Consider the following 16,032-nt stretch of genomic DNA (forward strand, 5'->3'; position numbering starts at 1 on the left):
TCTCTTTTCATCCCCCTCACCACCACTGGGCAGGGGGAAGGGGAAATCTATTTTTAGAACACCCCCCACCCTACAGGCGGGGGGAAGGTGAGGAGGGATGGACGAGGGGGGAGAGGGGGGAGGGGATTTCCAGCAAAAAAGCTTCCCAGTTCTCTTAGTTTATCTCTACTAATACCCCTCATTTCAATATTAAAATTTTCGACCGACTGTACAGTGAGTCAATCATTCTATCAGGGCTCAAATGATTTCGGGATTGTAATTTAATGAAAATGGGAGAGAATTTATTCATGTCAAAATATCAACACCTTTATTCAAAGCCATATTAACTGCATGCATATTTATATTGCTGATACAGCATTGATGAAACTGTAGACGTTTATTTAGCACTTTGTCTCAAAAAAACAGTTCTAACTGAAAATCAATAATTCATGCCACATTCAGGCCTATACATTGCATCAGGGAAACGAAGTTTCAAAACAATTTTTCTCCAAACAGAAGTTTTCGAGATAATTTCTTTGATGCAGGTGTTTCACATTCACCATATTATTATACAGAGTTTGTGAAAATATAAATATTTATTAATTATCATCACAATACTATTAAAATATTTATATATATATATATATATATCATAATAATAATATTATTGAAAATATTCATCAATATTATCAAAACAATATTATTAGGGTTTAAGCGGATTCAGGTGGAAAGCAGTTATAGAACAGCTGTTTTTTTTAATCTCCATCATATGATTTGAATGTGAATTCGCTGTATGATATCGTATAGCCTTGAATGGAATTTGAACATATTATGAAAAATCTAGATGTAAAATTGATATTTGGGCTTTGAGGTTCACGAGATTGATATTTTTGTAATATATGTGCAAAATTTGGAGATCTAAAATCATTACCGTTTTTCCGGTATGCAATCCACAAGTTAACATGTTTTGATGCGAACAAATGAACAAACAAACACAACCCTTCTTTCTCTTATTATATAGATAGATAATATAATATCATATAATAAAATGTTGTATAATATATTTGATTAGAATCGGAGTGATGTGTTATCTTGTAATTTCCTATCCTGAATAACAGCTTCCAGCCACACATCGGAGATGACAGAGAAAAAGAACCAATAGATAATCGAATTGAACTCTCAAAGAGTGGCGAAACTCTGAAGATCGGCAAGTTGATGAGCGAGGGAGATGAATTTTCTGAAAAAATTAGGTGAGTCCTATGAATAACATATCATATGAGGGTCATTCAATAAAAAACGAGACAAAATACTAATTTTCAAAAACGGCCAAATTGACCTTTACTAATTGAATGACCCTCATAGTACATGTCGAGATGTTCTTTTTGCAGGCGACGATCCAGTACTCTGACATGATTGGAATGGGGGGGGGGTGCTTGTTGGGGGCGATTGGTGTGGTCATTCAAGGACTGTCTACTATAGTGAGGTTAACGTTATAATGACAGTGGAGGAAGATAGAAGAATAACGTTGCTGATCCTCTGTCTTGTCAATGCCTTCAAAAGACGGTAGCTGATACTGGTTTATTGATGTAATATTAACTGTTCATTCTCGTTTAAAATGATCAATTATATTTTTCTAAGCCAGAAATTATATTCTACTTTCCTTGCCCTATTACCAAAGAAAAGGGAAGTATTGCTTTCCGAAAAAATTAAGGTACCCAAATTTCTATACGTTTCAAGGTCCCTGAGTCCAAAAAAGTGAGTGGGTTTTGGGTATTGGTGTGTGTGTGTGTGTGTGTGTGTGTGTGTGTGGTGTGTGTGTGTGTGTGTGTGTACACGATATCTCATCTCCCAATCAACGAATGCCTTGAAATTTTAAACTTAAGGTCCTTACACTATAAGGATCCGACACGAACAATTTCGATCGAATGCAATTCAAGATGGCGGCTAAAATAGCGATAATGTTGTCAAACACACAGGTCTTCGCGATTTTCTTGAGAACGGCCTCAACGATTTTGATCAAGCTTATACCTTGAATAGTCATTGATAAGCTCAATCAACTGCCACAAGACCCATATCTGTAAAAAGGTTAGGAGCTCTGCCCCATCTATGCAAAGCTTGATTTTAGATACTCGATTATATGCCGTCACATACAATTTAAACAAAAAAATTTCTTGTGATAAGATTAAGCATAAGAATCTCTACAATTAATCATCAGTTACAGTTTCACCTGAAATCAAAAATAAGCTTGAAACTCGAGAAAATGTGATTATCCAATTGCAAACTGTTGGCAACTGTTGATTCTATTGAATCATTCACTATGAGGAGATCGCAGACCTCGTGTGTCACCAACGTTATTGTCTTGTCACCAGCTGGCTTAGATCTTTGAATAGTAGACTTGAGATGCGCGTGAACACTAGTGTCAGAGGTGATCAATTTTCATAACGGCAAGGGAAGCTATGTGAGTGCGCCACACCAGACTCTTTCAATAATTTTCATAATTAAAATGAAATATTTTGTTAATAATTATTAATTTTACATTGCTAAGAGACGATCTGACAACAGAGCAAAAAAAGAGATAGCGCTATCCGCTTTGTTGAATGATAGACTAGGATAGCAATATCATTTCTAATCAAACACTGCCATTATAACGTGGACCTCACTGTATCATGTAGCTTATTAGTTTTGAAATAACGCCAACGATCTTCTCGGAATTGGTGGTTTCATTCAGCTAGAAAGAACCTGGAAGTCTGTATTTGAAGGGAGGAAGTAATCACAAATTAAAACTTCAGATGAGTGGAGCGAGTTTGCCGCTGTATACTGTTCTGAATGATACAGTCGGGGCTCCTGGGGGCGGAGCCTTTAGGCTAGTATCCTATCATATTAAGCGAGGAATTTCTGTATATATTTATTCCATTCGTTATTTATTCATTGATGTCTAACTGATCTCGGAAACGGCTCTAACGATTTTCACGAGATTTGGAACATGGTGTAGGTTTATGATATAAAAATTCGATTGCACTAGGTCTGATCCCTGGGAAAACTCGCTGAAAGAAATGGAAAGGATAGTAATTAATCATCCTTGGAGCAACAAATGATAATTTCGTCGTCTGTCGATAACGGAAGATGCAAGTGCCTGTATGGGAGTGAGACAGAATTATTATGCTCAGCTGTTGAACTATTGCAATCAATCAGCAGATCTCATGAAAAGTATTATCTGGCAATTATAGATGAACCGACTCGATCAACATTATCTGTTTTGTTGACATGACTACAGTAACTATTTTATCACCCACAGTATTGGCGTAGATACCATCCTGTTTGACATTGTGGGGCAAGTACTGGGGGGTCTTCTGGCCGAAGATTTTTTTGAAAAATAGCTTATTAAAATGAAGGTCTTTGGAGCATATTTCACTTCAAATCCTCTTATTTGGCAGTGGTAAATTATTGGGTAAATGAATAAAATCTGAGTTAATTGTTCCAAGTTTTACTAAATACAAATTGTTTACAAAAAAAAAAACAACATTAACTGTACTGTTTGTTTTGATTACCTACCAAAGCAGGATAGCTAAATAACCATAAAAAAGTTCTCCACTCTCAAACCATATAAAGCTGTAATTTTAACTTAATAGCTAAAACTGGGTTGCAAAGATCAACATAAATTCTCATGAGTAATTACATTTTCCAAAACAAAGTCTTAAATCTTTCTGATTGTAACTCTTGTAACTGTCCTTGTTTGAAGAGAGTTTCAGATGCAAAATACTTGGGTAATAATCGTAACATAATAGACGAGCTCCTTAAATGAGATGATCACTTTAAATTCTTAAGCAAAAAAATGAAATAATAGAAATGACGTGTTATCATAATAAGCATCTCCAGTAAATTCTTTCCGGGGGACATAGCCTATACCATAAAATATTGGGGGGGGATGCTCAGGATCAACGCCTATGACCCACAGTATGACCATTGACTGTCTCACATTTGATTGGATAGCTCGATCACGTGGTACATGTCCGCCATTAAGATTCCAAACAAACTTTATAGTCCTATCTTATTGCATTGAAAATTTGAAACTTATCACTTCTTTTACCGATTGAAACCATATTTTGAACATCTGATGAGTTTTGTATCCATTTGGGTAATACTGTATAGCATATTACATAAAGTTACTCTTAGTTACATTAAGTAACTTAACTGATACATTTGGGTAATATAGCTACTGTAGACATGACCAACGATATGATTTTATTCAAGATCCATTATTTTTTTATTTAAACTGAAGTACCTATATCAAAATTTTCAAAGTTGATCGTTACTTTACAGTTTTAAATTATTACTGTAGTGAGTGTTATTTTGCTATTGAATTTGGTTTGTGAAAAATCTAATTCGAAGTTTTCTGTTTTCAAATGTTTGGACTGGAAATTGGAATGTATGGAACATAACCCTACTTTTTGGCTACCGTATTTATAGTGTATACATCAAAATTCGGGGAAGATAAAGTTTTGGGCTGTGCCTGTTGGTCCTTCCCCATTCAAAGAATTGTGTTCTGTGTATCAGTAAAAAAATATATATACTGGCAGGTAACCCGTGCTTCGCTAGGGTCTATTTTGAAATTTTGCAAACTGAAAACTTGACGTAATAAAAAATTCGAAATTTGAAAATAGGCCTGTAACCATCCTCGGTTAATAAAGAATTTTTATGCAAAATTTAAAATCAATCAGTCCAGTAGTTCAGACGTGATGATGCGTCAAACATAATTTTCCTACATAATTTCACGTACGTGTATGAGCCAGCTCTTTTCATTATTATAGTAAAGATGATGGATAGATGGATAATTTATCAGTATCTTTGAATGATAATAACTTTTGAACGGTTTGAGAAATCGGTGCGGTTTTCACCATTCATTTTCTCTTGAAATTCTGTATCATGATTATTATGACTTACGTTAGTTTTCTGTGTTCTAACTTTGTCATATGACTACTTTCCAATTGTTTAAGAAAATGAAATTGAATTCAATATGGAGGAACAAAATTTTGATGCGACAGAAAATCAAGTTATTTTTATTCGAATAGGATCCCCAATCATACTATCATCTAATGTCCCTTTTTATAAAGGAATGTTCAGATGCTTCTATAAAACAACTGGTAGCATGACAAATTAAAAACTTGATGTAATGGAATCTTGGAGAACTGGAAATAGGCATATAACCATCCTCGGTTGATATAGATTCTTCTATATGCAAAATTTCAAATTAATCAGTTGAGTAGTTCAGACGTGATGATGCGTCAAACATAATTTCCTATTCCTTACGTGTATAAGCCAGTTCTTTCTTTTATTATAGTATAGATAAGTGAAGAAGACGTACATAATACTTGAAAACCTCATAGAATCATATTGATTTTTTTCAATACATCAATAAATTTTACTATCGATCAGATTCTCCTCAATTTGAATCAGGCAGCCTTTTGCTTTCCCAATTCTGCTATCTCTTCATAGTGAATGATTTAATAGAATCAACAATTGCCAACAGTTTGCATTATTGAATAAACACATACTCTCGAATTTCGAGCTTATTTCCAATTTTAGGTGAAAATGTCACTGAACATTAATTGTAGAGATTTTTATGCTCAATCCTTTCTTCTTGAATTTTTTTGTTTAAATTGTATCTGAAGCCTTATGATTGAGAATCTAAAATCACATTCTGCATTGATGGGGCGGGGCTCCTGAATTTTTTACAGATATGGCACTTAATAGAGTTTATCAATGATTATTTTAGGTATAAATTTGTTAAGTTCCAAATTTCAATTCATTCCGTTGATTGTGAGATGAGATATCGTGTTCACAGACGCACATACACTCATACACACACACACACACACACACCACACACACACACCCACACACCACACACACACCACACACACACACCACACAACACACACACACACAACACACCACACACACCACACACACACACACACACACACACACACACCACACACACACACACACACACCACCACACACACACACACCACACCACACACACCACCACACACACCACACACACACCACACACAACACACACACACACACACACCACACACACACACACCACACACACACACACACACACACCACACACACACACACACACACACACACACACACACACACACACACACACACACACACACACACACACACACACCACACACACACACACACACACCACACACACACACCACACACACCACACACAACACACACACACACACACACACACACCACACACACACATATACAGACCAAAACTAGGGATGGGTATCGAAAGACAAAACATCGATGTTTTGAACATCGATGTTTTTTTCATCCTAACATCGATAAGTGGAAAACATCGAACAGTATAATCGATGTTTTTAAACATCGTTTATCGCCCTACGTTTTTATGGATGATACTATTAGTCCAGTCAATATAGACAAAAAAAGGAGGTGTGCTTGCAATTCATATTGTAGTTCTGATTTTTTAATATATTATTTGGGTATATAAGAGAAGTCCAGAACCAGAATTTCAGTCCGGAATATCAGAAGTCCAGAATTTCTTCATGCAAGATTCCCTTGTGCTAGATACAAGATAGCCCAAAAACTTCGTATTTTCGGCTCATTTTCCAGTTTCCAGCTATTTCTGCCAAATCTCTCCCCGATTATATAATTCTGAAAAAAATGAGATCACTCGGAACTCTCTATCTCCAATGAGTACTTTGTTATAATTTTTCAAAAATGAGTAAAATTTGAAGAAAAAATCAATTTTGATGAATTTTAGTTTTTAATCAACAATATCTTCCGATTGTTACCTACAATTTAGATGTATATTTCAAAATCCCTCTAGGCGTATTTTTGTGCTATACAATCTGCGATCAGGTAGAGCGCTCTATGTCATATAGATTTCCAGGTACACTTGACAACAATGCTCCTTGTATTGTGGAAAACACCTGATTTTCAGCTTCAACCATCATCACCATCTACTTTGTCCTCACATTGTTATTTCGCACAATGACATAAGTTTATGGGTAAGAATCACCCGTTAGATGCACTTAATTTCAGTATTTCCTAGTAGAGGCACGCCTCAGTAGAGGACACCTCAAGGATCAAAATTTCAAACACTTATAATTTACTTTTGACACAATGCTCAGATTTCATCGTACTACACTCAATTCTTCTCGGCTCGCCAAGGCGGTTCAAAATCATGCATCAACAGTCAAATTCCGTCAAAAAATAGAACATTTATTGTTGAGTGTAGGTACTTCATATTCAATACATAATAAATGGCCAATTTCTATATTCAAAGCTATGTATCTCGGTAACCCCTGATTATAAAAATTATTACATGATCTTGAAATGTACAATAGAATTTTCTATTTCATCTGCTGTAAACAATTCATGAAAGAATATGTTCGTAAAGTGAGATTTGATTGTTGAAAAAAATCCGGAAATTGTAGATATTTTTCTCATATTAACGGTTTTGGCAGTTCTATGATAGCGAAAAGTGATTCAAGATGGATTTTAGGCAACTGAGCTCGTAGAAGATGAATTTATCTACAATTTGTAATCAACCGTAAGTTTCTATGATGTATCAGACTCGTTTTAGAAACTCTTGATCAACAGTAAAATTACGAAAAAAATGTAAAAACTGAAATCGCCATTTTTAAAATCTTAACTTCCAAATTGTTTTTGAATAGAAAGTATTATTTATTGTAGTGGGTAGAGGGGGACAATTTTCACATTCTCACTAGATTTGGAAATTTTATCAGAATTATTTCACAAGACATGCAGCTTTGAATATAGAAATTGGCCATTTTTTGTATATTGGAATATGGGCTTAAGCACACTCAACAATAAATTTTCCATTTTTCGACCGAATTTGACTTATTATGCATGATTTTGAACCGCCGTGACATACTGAGAAGGATGAAGTGTATGTAGTACGATGAAATCTGAGTATTGTGTCAAAAGTTATGTGTTTGAAATTTTGATCCTTAAGCGCGCCTCTCCACTAGGAAATACTGAAATGAAGTGTATCTTACGGGTGATTCTCATTGAACATAATCTCAAGAACTTATGTCGTTGTGCGAAATATCAATGTGAGGACAATGTAGTTGGTGATGATGCTTGAAGCTGAAAATTAGGTGTTTTTCACAATACAAGGAGCATTGTTGTTAGGTGTACCTGGAATATGAGATAGATCGCTATACCTGATCTCAGATTGTAGAGCACAAAAAGAGCTTCTAAAGTGACTACAATTTTATCTGGAGCTATTGTTCCAATATTTTAACAGTTACTAACTGGAATCACAGCAATTTTGGATTTGTGGTATTCAAGTAACAGTCTTTCGAATAATTGAAGTCAGGTTGTGACTAGAAAGATACATCAACTCTAGTTCACAAGATTTGTCATCTTCATGGTTTAGTCTGAAACCTCTCGGGATATCCTTGAGGATTCGGTCTTGAAATTTCACCCTAAGCTAATTTTAGCAATCATTGATACTCATATCGTATTCATTCAATACCTGATAGATTTTTTAGGAAATGAAAATGGATTAAGTTTTTTTATATGGATATCTGCACTCCTTAATATACGAGGACCTCTTTTCCAGAGCTAGATTAATTAGTGTTAAACACATGTTGAGGAAATAATTGTAGTAAGAAAAAACTCTTTCTTCCTAAGAAACGAAGAATCCGACCTCTTATTCAATTCTAAATAACTAACTATCTAACCTTGACACGGGCCACAGAAGTAATGTAAATCTTCAAGAGTATCAAACAGTCTCACATAAAAATACAGAGAGCCTGATTGAAAAATAAAAATAGCAATCTGCAGGAAATCAAAACTTATGCGAGATCTCTCACAAGAGTGATCTATATTCACAAAAAACACTAAACAGAATACTACACTAAATAATATGATAGAGATAATGATTGTAATTCTGTTACTATTGCTTATTGCTCTCTTCAAACAAAAAAAAACTTGTATCAAATTAAAAAATTAGAATTGTTTCTACTTTTTAGTTGGGAAAAACATCGGATGACCGATGTCTAGGTAAAACCATCGATAAGTGAAAAACATCGAACAGTAAACATCGATGTTAAAAACATCGATGTTTGATGTTGAAACATCGATGTTTTTAAACATCAATGTATCGATACCCATCCCTAACCAAAACCACTTTTTTGGACTCAGGGGACCATGAAACGTATAGAAATTTAGAAACTGGGGTAGCAATACTTTCCTCACCTATGGTAATATGGCAAGGAAAGTAATATAAATTATTACTTACTTTATTGTGATCTATTCATGTTTTTCTCATGAAATTCAATGATAGGCCTACAGCATTAAGACGCACTATGTCCATTTCATTTGTACTGGTGGCATAATTTTACATTAAAAATAATTAATTGAAAGAATTCAAGTTCAATATTATAATGAAAACAAATTCATTCAAAAAATAATTGATAATAATACGTTTTGAAGCAAAAAATAGGGAAAAATCGGGACTCAAACCGAGAAACCATGGCTCCAATAGCGAGCGTTTTACCGTTACGCTATACGGCTACGTACAATAATGATTGTCTTGTAACTGCATTATAACCTCCTCATAAAAAACACACTTCGTATGAAGCAGTACGGTAGCATGCATTTGAACATTAATTCTGAAAAATCTAGAAGGAAAATTGAAATTTGGGCTTCCAGGAGCACGAGATTGATATTTTTAGAATCTATGTGCAAAACTTGGAGATCTAAATCATTCCCGTTTTTCCGCTATGTAATCCACAAATTGACATGTTTTGATGCAAACAAATGAACACACGAACAAACGAACACACGAACACACAAACAAACACAACCATACTCTCTCTTATTATAAAGATATAAACTATGCTTTTATGCTTCTATGCTTTTGTACTCCAGAGCAGGTCTCGCTTCCCCGATATTGATAAATTAGAAGGATAGCCTTGTATACGTTTTTTTCTTAAAAAAGGAAAAATTGAGTTCTGTTTTGTTTTATTGCTCTAGATGCACACTTACCTCAGAAGGGAGTCAATACTCACCTCTCTTCACCACAAACTTGTATTATGTAGAGGAGTCAAACCGTCAGAATCCTATAAAAGCTCGAATAAGTGATAAGGAATTTTCAAAATTCTTCACCATTATCAAAAGAGAGGTTTATTCGTGTACGGTGAGTATTGAATATTTATTCTTAGTTTTTGGAAAGAACGTAGGGCTGGAATCTGCTCTTGAAGGTTTGCTCACAGGGGGGGTTTGAACCTTGAAATTCATGGGGAGGGCAAAATGTTTGAAATCTTAGGGGTGTCAGCAGTTTTTGAAATGACTACTGACGACATTTTTTATCTTTGATGTAGAAGGGTAGAAACTGATTGGATATTCTCCTCAATTTGGGGGGGGGGGAAGTGTCAGTAGTTTTGGAACGTCAGAAATAACACGGTAGCTGAATAAAAGTGTGGAGGGTAGTGCTTGGTAAACAATTCTAGACCCGCAGCTTTTTGGGCCGGTTTTCTTGCTCAAGATTAAGCTAAATTCTAGACTTCAAACAGCTTGAGTCAGAAAATTGGCTTTCCAAAAGGGCGTAGTTTTCATGATAATCTTTTTTTTTCATTTCTATAATTAATTGGAAACGTTTTTCCTTGACGGAATGAAACATTCCTAAATAATTCAAAATAACTGGAACTCTAAACTATTTTCTCCTAATTTCATTTTGTGTTCAATTTTCTAGTCTTTCGAAATTTAATTTAAACGTGACTTTGACTACGCCCCATTTCGGAAAGCCAATTTTCTGACTCCAGCTGTTGAAAAACTAGAACTTGGCTTAATACAAGGCACATAATATGTGAGCTCATATTATGAGCTCTGATTGGACTATAGCATGGAGTGAAGATATAATATGAACTCTATGATACAGATATAACCAGCTGATGAAAAGTGAAATGCGCTTGTTCATGGCGCTCAAGTGTGTATGCACCTTTAGAAAATGAGCATCTCTCACTGATACTGACATTCTAGCTTCATTGTTCTATTATGCAGTAGGTAATGATTGACAGCTCGACTTGAGCGGTCGTATCGGAGTGGTTGCTGCGTCAGCTGTGCAAAGTTTAAACGTTCCGTAACAAAATTAATATTTCGTGCCAGTGAACCGTGCTGTAGTGAATATTTTATTTGAAGATTTAAAAATGTTTTGTCTTATTTGCTCTGAATCCGTTAGGAATTCAGGTGAACTGATTTCATGTGTCGACTGTGAAGCGAATTTTCATATAGGATGTGTGAAAATGACCAGGGACGATTGATTGATTGATTGATTGATTGATTGAGTACTTTATTTATGTAGATTACAATATATACTGGCTTATACACTTATATACAATAGCTTACAATACAGCCAAATTATAGATGAATTTACACAAAACCTACCTTCACCAATCGGTTAAGTTCGTTCGTAGAACAGACAAACAAGTAATATTGAATAAAAGGAAAGCTACGAGGCAGTTTTCTACAAAGCAGATGGGAAGAACAACGGACCATCCAGTCTATGTGAATGAAAGTCTAGCACCTACGCGAAGAAGGATTTTCACCATGGCGAAAGAGATCTTCAAAAGAGGCGACATCATCATCAAATACCTATGGATTAAGAAAGGGAAGATTTTAGCAAGGAAAGAAGACGGAACACCAGCTATTGAACTCAAGAACAGTGAACAAGTGAGAAAGTTGAGCGTGAGAAGTGCATCAGAGCAGCCAGGTAACCCAGAAAATAGTAGTGCCAGTAATAAAAATGTCATCAGAGATAAGTAACAGAGAAACACTAATTATCCATCAAAATATACGCAGTCTGCGAAGTAATTTCGATTTATTGTTAGTGCAAATGAGGAAATTAGAAAACAACCCGCTAATAATAGTATTGACAGAAAAATGGATACTAGAGAATGAAATAGACTTATATCATAATTATAGAGAATGTACTATTCCGTACATGGTAGTTTTAATCATAAGAATTACATAATATAGACTAAGAAAATAATTATTGAACTGTATATGATATGAAAAAGCAATTCTTAATATAACTATAGATAATAATCATATTGTTATGCATCTCTATAAATTGGCGGAGCTTTGGACATATCAATGTCCATTCTTCGGAAAGAATATTGAAAATATCCTCCCCACTAACTCTCTACCAAAACGTTAATTTCGTTATTTAAACTAAGGATTTATTTATTAATGGAAATATTTAAAACGATATTTATAGTTTAATATTTTAAACGTAAATATTTAAACGATTTACAGTAAAACGATGCGGACTACATAAAGAAAAACAAACAAATTTGGAGATGTAGCAGCTGTTTCTTTACACGTTGCAAAAGTATGGTGAGTGAATCGACAACAGGAAACAAGGAAGTGACTCTCCAAGAACTCGCAGAAGTTCTCGGGGAAATCGCAGGAAATTAGACGTTGATGAAGGAGAATATTAAGAAAGTGGAGTTGGAGCTTGGGAAATCAATTGAATCATGTCATCAGGCGATTAACGACATAAATAAAAAGTTTGATGAGCAAAACAAGCAAATCATCACATGCCTCATCAACATCGATAAGCTTTCAACAGAAGTAGCTAGCCTCAGGAAAGAAAATTCTGAACTGAAAGAGCGCGTCGAGGATATGGAGCAATACTCAAGATCGAACATGCTGGAAAAAAATGGTATACCCAAAAAACAGGATGAAGATGTGAAGAAATCATTCGTAGAATGAGCGAAGCATTGGGACACAAAATAGAAGCAGATTCAATCGACATTTGTCACAGACTAAAACAACGAAATGAAAACCTACCTCCACCAATCGGTTAAGTTCGTTCGTAGAACAGACAAACAAGTAATATTGAATAAAAGGAAAGCTACGAGGCAGTTTTCTACAAAGCAGATGGGAAGAACAACGGACCATCCAGTCTATGTGAATGAAAGTCTAGCACCTACGCGGAGAAGGATTTTCACCATGGCGAAAAAGATCTTCAAAAGAGGCGACATCAAATACCTATGGATTAAGAAAGGGAAGATTTTAGCAAGGAAAGAAGACGGAACACCAGCTATTGAACTCAAGAACAGTGAACAAGTGAGAAAGTTGAGCGTGAGAAGTGCATCAGAGCAGCCAGGTAACCCAGAAAATAATAGTGCCAGTAATAAAAATGTCATCAGAGATAAGTAACAGAGAAACACCAATTATCCATCAAAATATACGCAGTCTGCGTAGTAATTTCGATTTATTGTTAGTGCAAATGAGGAAATTAGAAAACAACCCGCTAATAATAGTCTTGACAGAAAAATGGATACTAGAGAATGAAATAGACTTATATCATAATTATAGAGAATGTACTATTCCGTACATGGTAATTTTAATCATAAGTACAGAGCAGGAGGAACTTTGGTTTATATTAGCAGTGAGATAACGTTTAGAATAAAGACAATAGATTTTATTTCAGCGGACTGTGTACATATATCTTGTTCATATAATAATTTTGAATTTCAGTTGTTGGCTGCTTACAGGTTTCAATCAAAATCACCCGAAATATTCCTTAACGAATTAACCTTGTACTTTGAAGAAATATTTAATATTAACGGAAACAATGAGGTCCCTTTCTTTTTCACGGGAGATATAAATATAGATCTTTTTCAGAACACCAGAATTATTGACGATTACAAATATCTAATGAATAGTTTTGGATTTGAATCACTCAATACTGATTACACTCATAGATCCCGATTTTCTAACTCTTTAATAGATCATCTTTACTTAAAATCTGGCAAAAATAGAACAAAACTGAATGAGATTAATCTAATTCCAGAAATACCACATTTAGATATAACTGATCACAGTACAATCATACTTCAAGTTGAAGGATTCAAGAGATCCAACGAAGAAGCAGATACAGATGATAATAAAATATACCGAATTAATTATGGAAAGTTTTATCGTCGATTGATTGGGATAGAGAAAAACCAGCAGAATCGGTTGATGAGGAATGGGAGAATTTCATTGATATTCTAACAAGCGCTATCAAAGATTCACAAGAAAATCTCCATGTAAAAGATAACTTGACACAGAAATTTAGGTCGCCATAGATAAATAGTTATCTGATCAAGCAAATGAACTTAAGAAATGAGTTATACAAGAATGTAATCAAACAATCTAATAATGACGACTTAAAACAAATATACAATACATTCAAAAATAACTTACGTAATAAACTGAGAGAAAGAAAACAATATTATTATTGAAAACTGTTTAGAGAAATCCAGGCAAACATTGGAAAGACGTGGAAAACAATTGATGCGTTAATAGGATTGAAAATAAAATAAAGCACCACTAAAACTAATTGTTGATGAACAGGGAAATAGCATACATGATAAATAAAATAGCATACATAGTAATAAAATTTCTAATTTGTTTAATTCTTATTTTCTAAATGTTGTGAATAAAATGAATGATAAATTAGGAGAAAGCACATTGCAAACCAGGGAAGAGACTGCTAGAATATCAAAAATAAGGTTTCTATACAAATCTCCAACTAAATCAATTTTTCTTCACCCTACAAATCACGAGGAAGTAGAAAATATAATGAGAAAATTGAAAAACAAATCTTCGCCAGGTGTTGATGAAATAGGCACAAGCATGATTAAAAAAACTTACATTAATTATTTGAACAAATTAACCGATCTAATTAACCTGATCGAGTTTTGTGAAAGGAAAATTCCCAAGCATGTTCAAACACAGCGTAGTTATACCTATTCCTAAAAAGCCAAATTGTAAAAACATAGATCAATTCCGCCCAATTTCACTATTATCGGTTTTTTCCAAGATTTTAGAAAAAAATATTCAAGATTAGACTTGAAAACTTTTATAAAAATAATAACTTTTCTAGTGATTACCAATATGGTTTCTGTGAAGGAAGAAGTAAAGAAGTAGCAATTAAAAATCTCATTTCAAAAATAAATGACAGTTTTAATGTTAATAATAAGTTTGCAGCTCTATTTCTTGATATTTCTAAAGCATATGATGCTATTGATGAAAATATGCTTCTAAAAAAACTTGATTTATCAGGAGTAAGAGAAATTGCTAATGATTGGTTAAGATGCTACCTATCTATAGTAGGATTCAAAGGGTCAGAATTAATGATACGTTGAGTGAACCCGGGAACATTACTATAGGTATTCCTCAAGGATCAGTGTTATCAAGTACTTTATTCCTGGTCTTCATTAACGATTTGACGGATGATGACTTACTGGGAAAGATTATATCATTTGCTGACGATTCAGTTATATTTTATTCGGCCAAAACAAATCAAGAACTTAAAAATAAATTAGAAATGGATCTTAAGCACCTTAGGTGGTGGTTTTGCGGAAATAAATCAACTATCAACACAGACAAATCTAATATAATACAATTTAATCTTCAAAACACGGATCTGGAGTTAACTAGTATTTACTTTACTTCCATAAATTAGACTGTGCGCAACAGGCGAATAATATATTGTGTAACTGTGAAACAATAAAACAAGCACGTACAGTTAAGTATCTGGGCCTCATATTGGATAGTAGGCTCACTTGGTCAGATCATGTACAGAAGATAAGAAATGAGTTATCTGTAAACATAAGGAAGTTCTATTACCTCAGACAGTTATGTCCAAAAGAAGTATTGTTACAATATTATACCATGCAATTATTGGTTCTAGATTAAATTATGGATTAATATGCTATGGGAGTGCATACAATGCTCATATTAAACCTGTGATTACTGGTTAGAAACATGTATTTAAAATAATTGGTGATAGACCTAAACAATATAGTTCAATGATGCTCTTCAGAGAACTATCAATATTACCAGTGAGACATTCTTTTCTATTCAAAGCAATGCTGGATTTAGCTGAGAATAATTTTGATATCCAACAGATGAAAGAAAGAATAAACATCAGGAATTCACAGGGCATTAACCTCCCAAAACCAAG

At 34.2% G+C, this 16,032-nt stretch overlaps 1 protein-coding gene across 2 annotated transcripts in view; it reads left to right on the forward strand.

Moving 5' to 3' along the window:
* Positions 1–16,032, forward strand: part of LOC111059816 — a 380,452-nt gene that overhangs the window by 77,511 nt on the left and 286,909 nt on the right. For both annotated transcript variants that reach the window (XM_039435597.1, XM_039435598.1), the window contains 2 exons: positions 1,098–1,229; positions 10,047–10,209. In XM_039435597.1, coding sequence (XP_039291531.1) covers positions 1,098–1,229; positions 10,047–10,209 — 295 coding nt within the window. The remainder of the gene's footprint in view (positions 1–1,097; positions 1,230–10,046; positions 10,210–16,032) is intronic.

Source organism: Nilaparvata lugens, chromosome 9 (genome assembly GCF_014356525.2).
Source record: "Nilaparvata lugens isolate BPH chromosome 9, ASM1435652v1, whole genome shotgun sequence".
Lineage (NCBI taxonomy): Eukaryota > Metazoa > Arthropoda > Insecta > Hemiptera > Delphacidae > Nilaparvata > Nilaparvata lugens.